The sequence below is a fragment of the Cervus elaphus genome, chromosome 21, assembly GCF_910594005.1.
Source record: "Cervus elaphus chromosome 21, mCerEla1.1, whole genome shotgun sequence".
Lineage (NCBI taxonomy): Eukaryota > Metazoa > Chordata > Mammalia > Artiodactyla > Cervidae > Cervus > Cervus elaphus.
In genome coordinates, this window is record NC_057835.1 from 77,871,097 (window position 1) to 77,889,894 (window position 18,798).

General features: G+C 38.3%; 1 protein-coding gene across 4 annotated transcripts in view; it reads right to left on the reverse strand.

Annotated features, from left to right (window-relative positions):
- LRRCC1 (leucine rich repeat and coiled-coil centrosomal protein 1) overlaps positions 1 to 18,798 on the reverse strand; it is a 39,181-nt gene that overhangs the window by 9,012 nt on the left and 11,371 nt on the right. For 2 of the 4 annotated variants that reach the window (XM_043879525.1, XM_043879526.1), the window contains 9 exons: positions 18,500 to 18,706; positions 13,214 to 13,410; positions 12,796 to 12,943; positions 11,545 to 11,693; positions 4,411 to 4,615; positions 3,524 to 3,663; positions 2,419 to 2,620; positions 1,648 to 1,833; positions 730 to 904 (listed from right to left, as the gene is read on the reverse strand). In XM_043879525.1, coding sequence (XP_043735460.1) covers positions 730 to 904; positions 1,648 to 1,833; positions 2,419 to 2,620; positions 3,524 to 3,663; positions 4,411 to 4,615; positions 11,545 to 11,693; positions 12,796 to 12,943; positions 13,214 to 13,410; positions 18,500 to 18,706 — 1,609 coding nt within the window. Of the gene's footprint in view, positions 1 to 729; positions 905 to 1,647; positions 1,834 to 2,418; positions 2,621 to 3,523; positions 3,664 to 4,410; positions 4,616 to 11,544; positions 11,694 to 12,795; positions 12,944 to 13,213; positions 13,411 to 14,022; positions 14,039 to 18,499; positions 18,707 to 18,798 lie in introns of those variants that run through there. The other 2 variants (XM_043879527.1, XM_043879528.1) reach the window with 2 other exon arrangements.

Here is an 18,798-nt window from a genome sequence, read left to right on the forward strand (position 1 = left end):
GTAAGCAGTTACTTTTGTGAACAAGTAACTGAGACACAAAATATTTAATGGGTCATGTTATGCTGTCCATACAAACAAAATTAATTTGTAATCATATTACAGATTCCTACATGGAATGGTCAAATAAGCAATGTTCCATTTAGGCCAACATCTACTATTCATAATTTGTAAAGTCTCTGTTTTACAACTGTTTATGCCTTAAAACAGTGTATATCTCTTGCTTTATGGTGACTGGAAAGGGAATGAGACTAAGGGTAAGTTTACCTGAACCTAAAATGGTTTTTATTCATGACTGATTTCACATTTCTCCATATGTAACAAGATAAATGTTAGCAACATTTATCTTGTTAGCAAAAAAATGAATGCTGCCTATGTACAAACAATTTAAAATCACTAGATAAGAAAGAACTGTTTTCAATAACTTATTCAGCTGTAGCATCATAAAGGTATACCTGTTCAGAAACATAACCAAATTATACTGGGAAGAAAACCAGAGACAGCAAAACATCTGAGCTATCACTATAAAATGGGTGTAATAAACTCCTTCTCAATTCCTTAGTATAATTTCATTACTATCTGACTGACCAATGACCAGTTACCCTTCCATATAAAGCATCACCTTCTTTCCTGGGATGTCTAGGAAGAGTTAACCCTCCCTTTTCTAATACACCGGTTTGGAGGATGAGCAGAATGGGCTATTTTCTCCCTTTGAAAATTTGAGAATTTTACCCTGTAGTGCCAACTCATGTCCCCATACTTTTCTTTCTGTTCTTAAACCATAAATTAGCGATTCCTTGGCAGCTAGCTCGGAAATAAGCTGCATTTTTTCCTGCTTGAGAAGTTCTATTTGAATACTCTTCTGCTTGTCATCTTCAATTAAAATTTCAAGTGTGTTGATTTGATTCTGTATACCACCAAAAAACATTGAAAAGAATGCAAAGTAATTATTATATTTAAGTACTTTTAAATTTTCTTTCTGTATTTTATAGTGAGAAAAAATCTTATGTAAGCAAATACAAAGTAATGTTCCTAAATTTTACATAGAAAATGTTTTAATTTTATTAACTAAAAATAAATGTAGGTCATTAAATAAAAAGTCAAATTTTAAGAGGCTATTCCTGTAAAAACTCTGAATTTTATTTAATATTTTAAAAGAACAACTACACATTTATTACTCAAAATTTCTCACCAAGGATTTACATCAACAGTCTAAAGGTCACTTATATAAAGTGAGTCCTTTTGAGCAAAATATCACTAATATTTAAAACTGAGGCAACAGAAATAAAGTAATTAAAAATTATTATAGTTAGGTATATTAATATGTAAAGAAGTCTACTAACACAAAATTAATATCAATAATTCCTTTGATATTTTCCAAACTTCAACCATCTGTATCACTGCAAAACTGGTATCTATTTACTTAGTATGCTTCTTAAAATTAATTCACTTATTTAAATACGATTTTAGTATAAGTAGTACAACCTGAGCAGCCATGGTTTATCTCCTAATTATATTAGTCTTCACACACATAAAAATATACTTAGTGTTATCTAGTTCACAATTGTATACTTCCTAAAATTATCACAAAATACACTTGAAAAAATGACATAAAAGTTAAAAAGGAAATATAACAGTACAGTGTCTTACCTGTAAATTTGCTGCTGTTTCCTGTTTCAATTTAGAAACTTCTGCAAGTTTTGTTTTTTGTTCCTTCACCATACTGGTTAGGTCTTTAATTAAAGAGGAAGACTCATTTTCTTTTCGTTGAGCCCAAACAAGAGCATGCTTGCTCTTTGCTAATTCAGTTGCAACATTTTCAAAACCATCTTTAACCTATATTTTAAAATTGCATTATAAATAGCAGTTCTCCGAATATATAGAAAATACCAGATTTTGGAAACAGCTTACTTTTTTCATTTTTAGTATCTGAGTTTTAGCAATAGAATGAAATGCACAGATAACTGGCTTCGCAGGTCAGCCAGGCCATATATGTTTATGTTTTAAGGTCTGGACCCTGCTATTTTGACACAAAAGCAGCCAGACACTGTGTAAACAAGTGAGCATGGCTCTGTTCTCATAAAACCTTACAGAAACAGGTAGCGGGCCAAAAATAGCCCAGAGACTTTAGTTTGCCAATCCCTGCTCTATAGCACTAGATTATTAACAGAGAACGCAGGTTTCCCCATTCCTATTCGAGTGCTCTCTTTACTTGACCATTTATAATGTCACTTAGCTTTGGCAAGAGCACTGAAGATTAGCTATTATTTATGTGAAGAAATAAGGCTCTAAGAACCTAAGTAATCTGCTTTAGATCCTATAGACAGCATGCAAATACAGCTAGAATTCTAAAACATAGTCCTCTTATCAAATCATAACTTGCTGATTGTTTTCAATAAAAAGCTAGATGCCAGTTCTTACATCTTTAAATCTTCTGGCTTCAACAGTTAAAGCAATGCGGAATTCATTTTCTAAATCCATATACTGTTGATTTAATGCATCGATTTTGTCTTGATATTCTTTTATAACTTGCTCATGCTTTCTCTCTTCTTTAGCAATTTCTTTAGCTAAGGCTTCCTGGAACTCAGCTTCACTAAAAAACTCCCTTGTTTCAATGTCTTTCCTGGAATGAAAAACAAAAAATCACAGGATGCTATTTACATGGAAAGAAAAACTTTAAAGGCCTTTAAGTACTAAATATTCTATATTCCCTATTGTTAAAGATCAGCTCCTTACTTTCAAACACAAAACTGGGGACAGGATGGTAGATGCAGAAAGAATATGAGTTTTATTTGACTGTTCATTCAGTGGTGACAGGGATATGCAAGTCTTAACTTCACTGAGAGAGTTCACAGTCATTTTATGGTTTCTAATATCCTTTGGGTGCATTCACAGGAGTCAGGTTCTGCTTCACTGCATCTTCTACGTTGCTTGAGTCTTTAATATACAGTAAATACAGTCTACTGGGCAAAACTCCAGCCCTTGGACCAAATCTGGCCTGGTGCCCTTCTTGTGGGGAAACAAACTTATTGGAACACAGCACGTCCATTTGTTTACACACTGTCTATGGTTACTTTTGGGCGACAGATAGTTAGGCATGACCTGAAAAGCCTGAAATATTTTCTATCTGGACCTCCACAGGAAAAAGTCTGCTGAATCCTGCTTTAAAGGAGTAAAGCATACTGATAACTTAACAAGTAGTTACTTGGAAGTCAATTAAAACAGTTTTCTCTATATTATAATGATCAACTTTTGGTTGGGCTTAGAGAAACGCAAAATGAGCTTCACTGCTGTAAATTCATACTTCAACCTTAACAAAGTCACTGATTTGTTTCTAAGTTACAAGTTCTTACAATAAGACTGACTCTAAAGTATACATAAACACGTCATTTTCACCAGCTAATTCTGTCCGACTTCACCATTGCTGAATCACTGTCTAGTTCTGGGGGGAGGGGCAGAGAGAACCAAGTGACTTTTCCTGTTGTTAAATGTCCGTATTTTCCTGATATACGCGTATTTCACTGACCTGTGTTCTTGTTCTTTCAATGCAAGCAGTTCATGAAGCTGTTGCACCTGTTCCTTCTCCTGATGAAGAGAACTCCTAAGTAAGTTTATTTCTCTATCAGCAGCGGCAGCTTTGAGTTCCACCTCTTGGATAAGTCGCATCTGAGTAAAATACACACAATTACAGTATTTAGATAATCTCCTCTGCTTCTATTGTTAATGTCAGTTCCCCAAAGAAAAGTGTCTTCTAAGTAACAGGACCTAGTGACTAAGCTGATTTCCAAAATGAACTAAATAACGGTGTGGTTACATAAAGTTAAGTCTTAGAAGCATCAAGGGTTTCCCAGACGGTGCTAGTGGTAAGGAACCCACCTGCTAATGCAGGAGACGTAAGAGAGGTGGGTTTGATCCCCGGTTCAGGAAGATCCCGTAGCGGAGGGCAAGGCCGCCCACTCCAGTATTCTTGCCTGCAGAATCCTATGGACAGTGGAGCCTGGTGGACTACACTCCATAGGATCACAAAGAGCTGATCACAACTGAAGCAACTCAGCACGCATGCAGACGCATCAAACGTATTAGCATGAAATCTTACTTGCACCATGAACCTTAAAAATTCTATTCAGAAAACACAAAAATTGAAAGCCTTCAAGCACCCCTAAGAAGTCATTTAAAAACTGGCTCTAATAAAACACAAGCCTGACAACTAGCAGTATATCCACCAACTCCTCTTGTAACTGCTTTGTGAATGCTGGCGGCCTCAATTCAAGAAATACTTCCGCAGGTTAAACGACTGGCACGTGTACTTTCTGCATCCAGCCTGACATCTCTGTCTGTGCATGGGGATGGAGCGCGTCTCGGGAGAGGTGCCGTGAGCGTGGGGCCCACGGGCGCGCAGATGGCAGAGCGTACCTGTGCGGCTTGCTGCTGCCCTTTCTGTCTCTCCATTTTCTCCAGCGCCTTCTCCAGCGTTCTCAGGTGTCTAATGTGGTCATCCTGTTGATCTCTTGCTTTAATTAATTCAATAGTTAGTTTTTTAATTTCATTTTGAAGTCTGTGAACCATAATTTCCAGCTGCAGCTTGGAATTTCTCTCTTTAAAAATAATTTCTTTTAGCCTAAAGCATAAATCACATTTTAAGTATACTATACATATAAAAAAGAAGAAAATTGTACTAAACACTAAGCTAAGAGAGGAAGTAAAGAGGAAGATTTGTAAGTAGGAACACAGCAGAGAGGAAGATTTGAAGTATCTTCCAAATTCTCATTAGATTAGAAAATGGCTGAAAAACAGTATGCCATCCCCCTGATCCCTGAAACTAGCATTGTGTCAAAGGGAAAACATTTTACATAAATTAATGAATCTTTATCTTTTGTGAACTTTACTCTACTTGACAGCAAAACTTAAAAACACCTTATTTGTTTCAGGCATTGTGCTAGATGTGGGCTTAAAAGCAAGTAAGATAATAGAGATACAGCCTGGCCTGCAAGGAGCTTAACATCTGGCAGAGGACACACATTCATTTATAAAGCTACAGAAGAGAAGCAATTCTGAACAGAAGCCTGCAAGTCAACTCTGACTTTCCTGCATCTTCCCCAGACATTAAGTACCACATCCTAGTACTATACTGGCTCTGTGTTACTCAGAGTCTTTTGACTGAAAATTCTCAGTTTTAGGAAGAAAGGAGAATTTAGTGAAACATATAACTAACAAATTTAGTGCCATCAGGCAGGGATGGCACTATTCTGAGGGACCACTGAAACCAAGGATATGAATACCATAAGGTCTCTCTGAGTCCCTACAGGCTGGTCTGAATTCTTCCCATGGTAGGTTTTTTATAATGCACTCAGGGGAGACAGGGAAGGCTACAAACATCTCTAGACTCATGTTCTGACAGCAGTGAGAACCAAACAGAAGAGATTACCTTTCTCTAGCTCAGCTTTGAACTGAGTTCTGGGGAAAGCCCCGGTTAGTCCAATTTGGTTCATATGCCCGCTTCATGCACCAGTCACTGTGGCCATGGCGAAGGTTTACCTTTACCCATTGTGGTCAGGGGTTCCTCTCTTGACCAATATTATAGGTAGAGAGGCAGTTCATGACAGAACAGGAGTGTCTGAGGAGGGGACAATGAATAGCAAAGACAGAGCCTCATGAAGGAGTTTCTGAGCCAGGCAGCCACTCCAATGTGTAATTTCCAAGTCATAATTGAGAAAAATCCCTGTACCTATCAACTCCTACACAAGAGTCACTGCTCCAATTTTCCTTCTTAATATCTCTCCTCTTGCTTTTGAGAGTGGTCTCCAAACTGGTCTTTCAACTTCAGTTTGGTATGTTATATGACAGAATATCAGACTTTAGTCTGTGAAATATATGGTGGGAGGGGCAGAGAAGCTACAAATCGAAAGAATTATAGTAGTCCTCTGAGCAGGAGATAAGGGCCTAAACTAATGCAACAGTTTGGGGATAGAGAGAAGATGGTTCAACACCTTTTAAGTAGAATGAAGAGGGTATCAATTCCTACTGGTAATGAAGTCTGAGAAAGGAAGGAAGCAAAAAAAGTGATTCTGAAATTCCTAGCTTTGGTGGCTGATGATATATAACGTCATTTATTAGAACAAGGAATATAAAATAAGGGAGCAGGAAAAGTTGACCTAACGATATGTTGATCTTAGGAACTTAAAGCAAAGTAGACAAGGAATTTTTAGTAGATGATTAGATGTACAATCTGTTAATCAAGGAGGCCTGGATAATAGATAAGAGATTTGGGAGTTTATAGATTAGGTATTAAAAGGCATCAGGTCAGTTCAGTTGCTCAGTCATGTCCAGTTCTTTGCGACCCATGGACTGTAGCACGCTAGGCCTCCCTGTCCATCACCATCATTACTCAAACTCATGTCCATCGAGTTGGTGATGCCATCCAACCATATCATCCTCTGTCGTCCCCTTCTCCTTCTGTCTTCAATCTTTCCCAGCATCAGGGCCATTTCAGATGAGTCAGTTCTTCACATCAGGTGGCCAAAGTAATGGAGTTTCAGCTGCAGCATCAGTCCTTCCAATGAATATTCATTGGAAATCCTAAATTTCTTAAGGATTGATTGGCTGGATCTTGCAATCCAAAGGACTCACAAGAGTCTTCTCCAACACCACAGTTCAAAAGCATCAATTCTTCTGCGCTCAGCTTTCTTTCGGAGAAGGCAGTGGCACACCACTCCAGTGCTCTTGCCTGGAAAATCCCATGGATGGAGGAGCCTGGTAGGCTGCAGTCCATGGGGTCGCGAAGAGTCAGACACAACTGAGCGACTTCACTTTCACTTTTCACCTTCATGCATTGGAGAAGGAAATGGCAACCCACTCCAGTGTTCTTGCCTGGAGAATCAATCCCAGGGACAGGGGAGCCTGGTGGGCTGCCATCTCTGGGGTTGCACAGAGTCGGACATGACTGAAGCGACTTAGCAGCAGCAGCAGCTTTCTTTATGGTCCAACTCTCACATCCATACTTGACTACCGGAAAAACCAAAGATTTGACTAGACAGACCTTTGTTGGCAAAGTAATGCCTCTGCTTTTTAATACGCTGTCTAGGTTGGTCATAGCTTTTCTTCCAAGAAGCAAGCGTCTTTTAATTTCATGGCTGCAGTCACCATCTCCAGTGATTTTGGAGCCCAATAAAATAAAGTCTCTCACTGTTTCCATTGTTTTCCCACCTATCTGCCATGAAGTGATGGGACCAGATGCCATAATCTTAGTTTTCTGAATGTTGAGTTTTAAGCCAACTTCTTCACTCTCCTCTTTCACTTTCATCAAGAGGCTCTTTAGTTCCTCTTCAATTTCTGCCATAAGGGTGGTGTCATCTGCATATCGGACATTACTGATATTTCTCTTGGCAATCTTAATTCTGGCTTGTGCTTTATCCAGCCCGGCATTATGCATGATGTACTCTGCATATAAGTTAAATAAGCAGGGTGACAATATATGGCCTTGACGTACTCCTTGCCTGATTTGGAACTAATCTGTTGTTCCATGTCTGGTTCTAACTGTTGCTTCTTGACCTGCATATAGATTTCTCAGGAGGCAGGTCAGGTGGTCTGGTATTCCGATCTCTTTAAGAATTTTCCACAGTTTGTTGTGATCTACACAGTCACAGGCTTTGTAGTCAAAGTCAAAGGCTTTGGTGTATACAGTAACACAGAAGCAGATGGTGTTCTGGAATTCTCTTGCTTTTTCTATGATCCAATGGAGGTTGGCAATTTGATCTGTGGTTCCTCTGCCTTTTCTAAATCCAGCTTGAACATCTGGAAGTTTGCGGGTCACATACTGTTGAAGCATGGCTTAGAAAATTTTGAGCATTACTTTGCTAACGTGTGAGATGCGTGCAACTGTGTGGTAGTTTGAGCATTCTTTGGCATTGCCTTTCTTAGGGACTGAAATGAAAACTGACCTTTTCCAGTCCTGTGGCCACTGCTGAGTTTTCCAAATTCGCTGGGATATTAAGTGCAGCACTTTCACAGCATCATCTTTTAGGATTTGAAATAGCTCAGCTGGAATTCCATCACCTCCACCAGCTGTGTTCATAGTGATGCTTCCTAAGGCCCACTTGACCTCACTAGGTGAGTGATCACACCATCGTGGTTATCTGGGTCATGAAGATCTTTTTTGTATAATTATTCTGTGTATTATTGCCACGTCTTCTTAATATCTTCTGCTTCAGTTAGGTCCATACCATTTCTGTCCTTTACTGACCCCATCTTTGCATGAAATGTTCCCTTGGTATCTTTAATTTTCTTGAAGAGATCTCTAATCTTTCCCATTCTATTGCTTTCCTCTATATTTTTTTGCATTGATAACTGAGAAAGGCTTTCTTGTCTCTCCTTGCTATTCTTTGGAACTCTGCATTCAAATGGGTATTTCTTTCCTTTCCTCCTTTTCTTTTAGCTTCTCTTCTTTTTCAGCTATTTGTAAGACCTTCTCAGATGACCATTTTCCTTTTTTGCATTACTTTTTCTTGGGGATGGACTTGATCACTGCCTCCTGTACAATGTCATGAACCTCCATCCATAGTTCATCAGGCACTCTATCAGATCTAATCCCTTGAATCTATTTGCCACTTTCACTGTAAAATCATAAGAGATTTGATTTAGGTCATACCTAAATGGTCTAGTGATTTTCCCTACTTTCTTCAATTTAAGCCTGATTTTGACAATAAGGAGTTCATGATCTGAGCCACAGTCAGCTCCCTGCCTTGATTTTGCTGACTGTATAGAGCTTCTCCATCTTTGGCTTCAAATAATATAATCAATCTGATTTCAGTGTTGACCATCTGGTGATGTCTACGTGTAGAGTCTTCTCTTGCATTGTTGGACGTGGGTATTTGCTGTGACCAGTGAGTTCTCTTGGCAAAACTTTGTTAGCCTTTGCCCTGCTTCATTTTGTACTCCAAGGCCAAATTTGCATGTTATTCCAGGTGTTTCTTGCCTTACTACTTTTGCATTCCAGTCCCCTACGATGAAAAGGACATCTTCTTCGCATGTTAGTTCTAGGTTTTATAGGTCTTCATAAAACCGTTCAGCTTTAGCTTCTTTAGTATTACTGGTTGGGGCAGACTTGGGTTACTGTGATATTGAATGGTTTGCCTTGGAAATGAACAGAGATCATTCTGTCATTCTTGAGATTGCACCTAATACTGCATCTCAGAGTCTTTTGTTGACTATGAGGGCTACTACATTTCTTCTAAGGGATTCTTGCCCACAGTAGTAGACATAAGGGTCATTTGAATAAATTTGCCCATTCCAGTCCATTTTAGTTCACTGATTCTTAAAATGTCAATGTTCACTCTTGCCATCTCCTGTTTGACCACTTCCAATTTGCCCTGATTCATGGACCTAACATTCCAGGTTCCTATGCAATATTGCTCTTTACAGCACTGGACTTAAGTTCTATCACCAGTCACATCCACAACTGGGCACTGTTTTCACTTTGGCTCCATCCCTTCATTCTTTCTGGAGTTATTTCTCCACTGATCTCCAGCAGCATATTGGGCACCTACCGACCTGGGGAGTTCATCTTTCAGTGTGCTATCTTTTTGCCTTTTCCTACTGTTCATGGGGTTCTCAAGGCAAGAATACTGAAGTGGCTTGCCATTAAAAGCACAGTAGAGATCAAAGATTTGGCTTCTCAGGTGGCTCAGTGGTGAAGAACCCTCCTGCCAATGCAGGAGACGTGAATTTGATCCTTGGGTTGGGAAGATTCCCTGGAGAAGGAAATCGCAACCCACTCCAGTATGCTTGCATGGGAAATCTCATGGATATAGAAGCCTGATGGGCTATAGTCCATGGGGTCACAAAGAGTCAGATAAAACTTAGGGACTCAAAACAATAGAGAAGATTCAGCTTTTGAGATAATATTGTACTCATAGATTGGTACCTAGATGTCAGACCCTGTATAGGTATGAGGAATACAGAGTCCCTACCAAGTCACATAAGGGAATAGGAAGACTGGTGAGGGTCTAATCTCCAAAACCCATTTTGGGGGATAGATGAATCAGTACAAACTGAAGCTAAGTTTGCAAGAAAACGATGAATATGTAACATCGGAAACATGACACAACAACAGAGAGGTTGAAGGAGGATAAAGATGAGGCATGTCCAAAACTTTCCAATTAAAATAGGACCTGGCTCGAAATCCCAGACACAGCTTCCTTTAATATTCCACCAGATAATACTTACAAAGCGGAGTAAAACAAAGCTGCACCTACAAATGACTCTAAACAAGAGAAACACAATGCCAAAATCTGGGAGGAATTTCAGTACTAAGCAAAGGAAACTAAATGAAAAAGGAAGATAAATCCCTCTCTTTCATTGTCTGATTGTGACTCATCAAGTCACACAGTCTGTATATATCTATCATTAAACTGCTGGCTACCTATGCACCTCCTGCAAATAAAAGTGCTGTTTCTTCTAAGTGGTTATAGGACTGTTACTCACCCATTCTGTTGTTACATTTGTCCAGCATCTTATTCTATCAGGAATAGCAACTTCCAAAACATATAAGGTAAGAAATTGATGGGTAAGTGGTGGATTGTCTAGTAATAGCATAAAGAATCATAGTTTGCCTAATTACAGAGGTTTTCATAGAACACATGGTGCGTATTGAAATTTTCCTTATATTCCACAGGTACAAAGAATGAGAGAATCTGCTAGAAAATACCACATCAGGACCACAAAACTTTACTAGTTATATGTATAAACAGAATCTGGGAATTGGGCTGGGGCCCATGTACACAAACTTACTAATCAATGAAGACTGTAGAAAAGGAATTATCTACTGTATCCGTAGGTAGGAAATGGAACCAAGAGCAACTTCCTAATGTCTATTTGTTGGCAAATACCAAGTCTAGAAATCCGGTGCTTGTTCAAGGGTAAGAAGAGATAAAAATCAAAAGGAACTCCATGGACAAAATCTTTAACCTTTTGAGAAAAAGCATAACTTTAGAAATAATTGCCTACAGGAAACCGAAGAAAAAAGTTATTGTCATTTCAGAAAAACTGTGTGGTATTCTCACATATTAGAATAAGACATTCCTGTATTACCTAATACAATATAGAAAAAGAAGGATAAAATGGGAAATGAAATAAGACTGAATAAAAACATTAGAATTAAGAAACGTGGGTTATCTGAAACCAAAGTCCACTGTGGAGAATAGCAGACAGAGACTGATCATGACCCAGAAAATCTACAGAAAAAGTATGCCAAGACCTGTCACTTACAGAACAAGTCTGCCAATCCCTGCTCTATGCTTTTCCTGTTTTTCACTTGTAATACTTTATCTATCTGACATCTCCCACCTTGAGGGCTCAAATTAATATCCTGAATCCTTTGTTTATATAAAAAGCTCATAAAGCCCGAAGTCTTTAAACAAAACTAGCTCAATTCAAACTAAAACCACATGCAGTTTTCGATCATACTGCAGCTAGTTGAAGGCATTTCCAGTTTCAAGTTCAACACTTTTTTGTCCTACGAGATAACCTTAGGTGTACAGACTTTTCCCTTACCTGTCTGTAGCAAGAAGAGCCTGGCTATGAATATCTTTTTTTTCATCTGCATGTTTATGCAGTTCATCAATATAATCCATAAGCTTCTTTTCAGTTTGTTCAGCTTTCCATCTCTTCTCTCTCTCTTCATCTAGTTCCTCAACAAGTGCCTAAAAAATACACCAATATATTTGTTATGTGAACTCAGAAAAGTTACGTAGCCTCTCACTGCCTCAATTTTCTCATTTATAATATGGGAGTAAAAGTATCTAACTCAAAGGGCTATCATGAGAATTAAACAAAAGATGGAAGTAAAGCATGCAGAATAGTGCCTGGCATAAAATAACCACTCAAAAAATGTGTGAATGTGTGCTAAGTTACTTCAGTCGTGTCTGACTCTTTGTGACCCTATGGACAATAACCTGCCAGGCTCCTCTGTCCTTGGGATTCTCCAGGCAAGAAATACTGGAGTGGGTTGCCATGCCCTCCTCCAGGGGATCTTCCCAACCTAGGGATGGAACCAGCGTATGTTACATCTGTACTTGCAGGCAGGTTCTTTCCCACTAGCACCACCTGGGAAGCCTTCAATAAACGTTAACTGCTATTATTACTGTCATAATGACTATTACTGTTTTCTAAATACTAAGGCCTTTATAACCGAGAACAAGAGGAAAAAACCAATAGCATAATATTGGAAGTAAAGTGTACTTTACAACGAAAGTATAACCAGCTGTTCACAAGTAAAATAAGGGAAAGTAAAAATTATAAAATAAATCAATGTGTACTAAAAATTCCTAAATGACTCTCAATCTGGAAACCATGGGTCCAAAATTGGGTTTCAAAAGAGTCCATGAAAACCCTGAAATTATTTTCAAAATATTACTCAAAATACTTTATGAGTTTCTCTAAGAAAGTGTCTCTGAGAAGACTTATAGATTTCCTTAGATACTTAAAAGACTCTAAGACTCCTAAGTTAGGAATCACTGTTTTAGGAAGAATTTGAAAATTTAGACCTATTTTCTCCTTCTGAAGCATATGACAAAATGATCTCATTAAAATCTGATCTAAAATGTGTAATTTCCATTCCTTTAAAAATTATAAAAATAGTGACATTATGCAAAATCTGGAAATCAGGACGGGGAAAATAACCAACTTCATCCCCTCAATAAAATATTTTGTGCTCAAAAACACACGCATTGTTTTTGTGGGACTAACTTGTATTTAAAACTAAGATTATTCATATTCAATTTCTCTTCATCTCTTGAATCATACCCGGTAAGTGGCACCTTCTGAGCCATCGTTGTTTACTTTCATTATTTCAGTCTTCTGGTTTTCTGAGTCTTCTAATGTACTATTGTTTGGCAAAGATGAACTTATATATAATTCTTTAAGGAAAGGTGGTTTCATTTTACGATTACAACTGCGAATAAAAAACACAGTTAATAACCCAAAGAAATGTATGACACTTACAGTTTTTACAACTTAGGTAATGACAATCTAGCATAAAGAGATCCTTTTATATACATTTATATGAATATACTGACCAAACCTGAGCTGGCAAGACTGAAAAGTCAAATGTTTGACATTAGGAAAGTAAAAAGAAATAAGACCACGAGGCAGCTTTAAGGAAGGAATCGGGAGTATAAACGTCTGTGTGTCTTATCTGAATTTCTAGAACTAAAAGAAGTACCTTATAAAAGTACTGTTGTTTTTACTGTGGTGTTTAATAGTCTGAATAGTTTTGGAATAATAGGGGATTTTTGATCTTCGAGAAGTTTTCTTACTACATTCTTTTCTGTTTCCATAGTCACTTTCAGAAGTTACATCTGTGTCTCTTTTTGGTCTGGGATCTTTCTCAGGAATATTATCTATTATAGAATTAGAAGTCTAGAATAAAAAAAAAAAACAACAAAGTGTTTTAAAAGTTCATTTTGGTATAAAAGAATATAATTTGACGTTTTCTAAAACTTTAAAACTTTTTATAAGTTTAAGGGTTTATAAACTAGGTATGTTTGCAATTAAAGACAAGAGATTCAGCTTCTAGTATGGACAAGTATGATCCTATGAAATTTGATTCTCTCAAGATCACAGTTACAAACCAGGGCAGAAATACAAATGAAACAAAAACTACTTAGAGATCCTGGAAAGTGAACAAGAGCAGGCTTATTCTAAAGAAGAGCTGACTCTTGAAAAAATGACCAGAATTAATTGTTTCTGCCTTATGGTTTTTAGCCTAAGAATATATCACAATTGGCACTATGTAGGGAGTCTTACAATTCAAGTGGAAAAACCACAAACTTTACAGTCTGAAGAATTAGAGAGTATGGAGTAGACTGTAGGAAGTTCAGTAAAGGATTCAAAAGAGCAGCAGTTAAATCAAAGCAAATTAAATGCTTGCTATAACAAAATTATTAACACTCTTTGGAGGCCTACAGCAGCATCTTAAGTCTCCACAAAATGACATTCACTCTGTCCAGGACAAAATCCAAAACTACTCACAATAGGAAGAACCAGGAAAATATGACCTATTCTCAGGAGAAATGGCAATCAACAGAGACCTAAATGTTAAAATAAGCAGAGAAGAACTTTACAATATTGATCATAACTATGTTCAATGATATAAAAAATGCTTATCATGAATGAAAAGAAAATTCAGCAGAAAAGTAAAAATTATTTAAAAAGTGGAAATTTTACAACTAAAAAAATACAATGTCTGAAGTAAAAACTGACTGGCCACACTACAGAGAATGAGATGATAAAAGAATATGTAAACTTGAAGATAGTTCAGTGAAATTATTCAATATGAAGAACACAGAGGAAAATATTAATAAAATGTACAGAGCCACAGGGGACTGTGGGATACATCAAAAGGCCTAAATGAAATTTGAAAGAAGAGGAAGAGAATGGGACAGGAAAATATTTGAAGCAATGATGTCCAAAAATTCCAAAACTGAGGAAAGACATAAATGTACATTTCAGAATGATAAAAGGGGTCAGTTCATTAGGAAGAAAAAGTAGCCATAAATGTGTATGTGCTTAGTAACAGAGCTTTAAAATATAAAAAAGCAAATGTTGAGAGAATGCCAGGAAACAGATGAATGCACAAATAGACCCCAAAAAAATCAGTAAAATTAAAATTGCTGCTTATCAAAAGACCATTAAGGAAATGAACATACAATTCACAGATTGGGATAAAATGTATCTGACAAAACATTAGTATTCAAGATGCAAAATAGATTCTTATAACCCAGTAATAGACTAACAACTCAATAAAAATATGGGCAAGATTTTTGAACACTTCACAAAAAATTCAGTAAGCACATGAAAAAGTGTTTAACATCACCATTCATCAGTGAAATGCCAGTTAAAATTACAACTAATACCAGTGTACACTCAGCAGAATGGATAAAATAAGATCAGAGCTGACGGGAAGCCTGCTGAGTATGTGGAACCACTGAACGGTCAATCATACACTGCTGGTGGGTGTAGGATGGAACAGTCACCGTGGGAAAGCACGTGCTGCTTCTTATTTACCTAAATAAACACCTACCCTGTAATCTAAAGTCTGGTTCTAGGCTATTTACTGAAGAGAAATGGAGACACAAGTTCACAACACGACTTGCACTGTATTGTTCAGTTTTATTCACAAACCCTGAAGGAGTCCAGTGGCATATCAATAGAGATAATGGAAAAATAAACTTTAGAATACTCATACAACGGAATACTATATAGCAATAAAAACCACTGATACACGTAATAACAGACTGATTTCAAGGTTATGCTGAGTGAAAGAGGCCTTACACAAAAGTGTTATATACTGTATAATTACATTTACATTAGGTTCTGGAAGAAGTATTAGATAACCTATGGTAAAAAAGAGGAGAAAAGTGATTGTGCGGTGGGGATGGGGGTGGAATGCAAGAGAGGACTGCCTGTGAGAAGCAGCGTGAGAGGACATTCTAAGACAGTGATGTTTATCTCCACGTACGTCTGGGAAACACGCGTTGTCACTGCTGCTGTTCAGTTCCCTTCCTGGACCACATCCCTGTCATGGCAAAGAGCGTGGTGTAACTCAAGGAAGCCCTGGGCCACGCAGGGCCACCCAAGCTGAACGAGCCACTGGGAAGAGTTCTGACAAGTGTGCTCCACTGGAGGAGGGAAGGGCAAACCACTCCAGTTTTCTTGACACAAGAATCCCATGAAGCACTGTGAAAAGGCAAAAAGACATGACACTGGATGATGAGCCCCTCCAAGGCGGAAGGTGTCCAATATGCTACAGGCAAGAGTGGAGGGCAATTACTAACAGCTCCAGAAAGAATGAGGCGGCTGGGCCAAGGGGAAATGACACTCAGTCATGGATGTGTCTGGGGGTGAAAGTAAAGTCTGATGCTGTAAAGAACGGTATCTTCGTAGGAACCTGGAATGTTAGGTCCATGTTAGGTCTAAGCTAAGTTGGACGTAGTCAACAAGAGACGGCAAGAGTGAACCTCGACATCTTAGGAATTAGGGACTAAAATGGAAGGGAATGGGCAAGAATTCCTTAGAAGAAATGGAGTAGTCCTCATAGTCAACAAGAGTCCAAAATGCTGTACTTGGGTGCAATCTCAAAAACAAGAGAATGATCTCGGTTCACTTCCAGGGCAAAACATTCAACATTATAATAATCCAGGTCTATGCCCCAACCACTAATGCTGAAGAAGCTGAAGTTAATCTGTTCTATGAAGACCTACAAGACCTTCAAGAACTAATACCAAGAAAAGATGTCCTTGTCATCACAGGGGATTGGAATGAAAAGCAAGAAGCCAAGAGATCCCTGGAGTGACACACAGTTTGCCCCTGGAGTACAGAACGAAGCAGGGCGAGGCTAATAGGAGTTCCGTCAGGAGAACACACCGGTCGGAACACACACCCTTTTCCAACAACACAAGAGATGCCGCTACATAAGGAATCACCAACGATCAACACCAAAATCAGACTGATTATACTCTTTGCATTAACAGGCAATTCAGAGAATTGTAGGGCCAATTCAGAGAATACAAATGTCTCTATTTTACATCAGAAGTAAAAAAAAAAAAAGTAAATGTAAATACTTTAAAAAAAAACACTGAACTCTATAAAGATACAGAAGCTTAAATAGAGGGAAGAATACTGACATGTGCAATTCACTTTGAAATGTGTCATAGAATAATAGTTTGATAAATGGATAGACATATGATGAAATAAATACAGTAAAATGTTGATAGTGGAATCTAATTGGTGGATATACTGGTATTCACTAAGAAAGTCTCTTATATTGCTCTAAGTTTTAAAACATTCATAATAAAATGGTGTTGAAAAATGAAAACCTAAAGACAAGTCTTTCACAGAAAGAATTCTCACAATTAGTATAATGATTAAAGTACAATAATTAGAAAGAATAACTGTATTATAGCACATTTTCAGTAACTTTATGACTTTACTTATAATTTAAGTGTATATATCAACTGAAATTCAAATTGCATGTTTACCCTTTATACTAAGGTAGTGAAAAAGAAGGGCTCCCCTGGCAGCTTAGCTGGTAAAGAATCCACATGCAATGCAGGAGATCTGGGTTTGATTCCTGGATCGGGAAGTTGCCCTGAAGAAGGGGTAGGCTACCCACTCTAGTATTTTTCGGCTTCCCTGGTGGCTCAGATAGTCAAGAATCCACCTGCAAGGCAGGAGACCTGGGCGCAATCCCTGGGTTGAGAAGATCCCCTGGAGGGCATGGGAACCCACTCCAGAATTACTGCCTAGAGAATCCCCATGGACAGAGGAGCGTGGCAGGCGACAGTCCATGGGGTCACAAAGAGCCGGACGTTATTAGCCAACTTAGCACAGCACAGCACTGCACAAGAGGCCCTTCTCTCAAACATTTTTACATGTGTAGCAGCAAATCATCCTCTCCCCCGCTGCCCCACCGTCCCCCACAGGCTAGACTCCTATTCTCACTCATAAAGTAGGAAGAATGACCACTGAGACGCATGACTGTGGGAAGGATACCAGAGTGGGTTTTAGGACATTTGAGTTTGAAGTTCAACTCTGCCTCGCTAAAATAAAGGACTCAAATAAACTGAGTTTCTATTCTATTTTACAATAACAACATATTAATCCTTATCTCCTTGACTGAATTGTCATGAGAATGAAATGAGGATGGCCTAAGAGAAGCTGAAAGTTCACTTCGAATGAGGATATTAAGCTTAAATCTAAGCTCTGACACGGGCAGAAGAGGCGGCCATTAGAAAGGATGGAGGACGAGCTCTGAGGAGACGAAGGCCCTACCAGCTCAGTGGGGTGTTATCAGTGACGCCAAAGAACGCACCTGCCAGCACTCCCGTCCTGGCTCTCCTCTGACCTACCTCTGTGGCCCAGGCTGAAACCTCCAGGGATTTCTGGCACATGGGATCCTTACAGTCTTATGCACATACTCACTTAAGGTAGGTCTCATGTTTATTAAGCATTGCTAGTGTTAAAGATAATAGTTCAGAACTATTACAAACCAGTGAACTATAATCATTCCATAAGCATTTTCTATTACCCGCTCCCAGGAACTGAAGCAGGAATTTTAACTTGCCACTTAGGTGTAAGTTCTAGAAGTGGTTTTGACTATAAAAACAACTGAAGAGAAAGTAGAGGCCAAAAGTTGCTCATACATCTCTGTGTTAGTAAGCACTGAATCCAAAGGTAGGTGGGTGGAACTAATGTGAAGTACAGCAGAACACCCAATGAAATTACATACGATTTGAAGAAGATCATTGAGGAAAATGAGTGAAAAAACTGTGTTACCACCACTACTACAACAGAATCCTATTTTAAAGAAAAAAAAATAAACATACACACCAATGCAATAAATACAGATTGTTTCTGGTTGGTCAGCTTGTATGCAATTTTATTGCCCATTTTCTTAATTTTTTTCTTCAACAAACACACTGCTTAGAAAAGCAGGAAAACTACTTACTTCACTGAGAAGCTGTAAAATTTGGTCATCTAATTTCTGCAGTTTCATCTCATTCTGAAGATCATTTTCATGATTGACTTTCTCTGGCTCGGAAGAGGGACACACAGACATGAGCGATGTCAAACCGGTATCTGTTGGTGTGCTTGCAAACTGATCCAAAGGCGCTGCCTCATCGATGGGGGGCGCCACTGGCATCCCATCAGTGATCTGGGACACGAGACAAACCAGAACCCTTTACACTTACATTTATTAGAATCTGAAAACATCTTTTACATTAGAAAAACATAACAGTACTATAC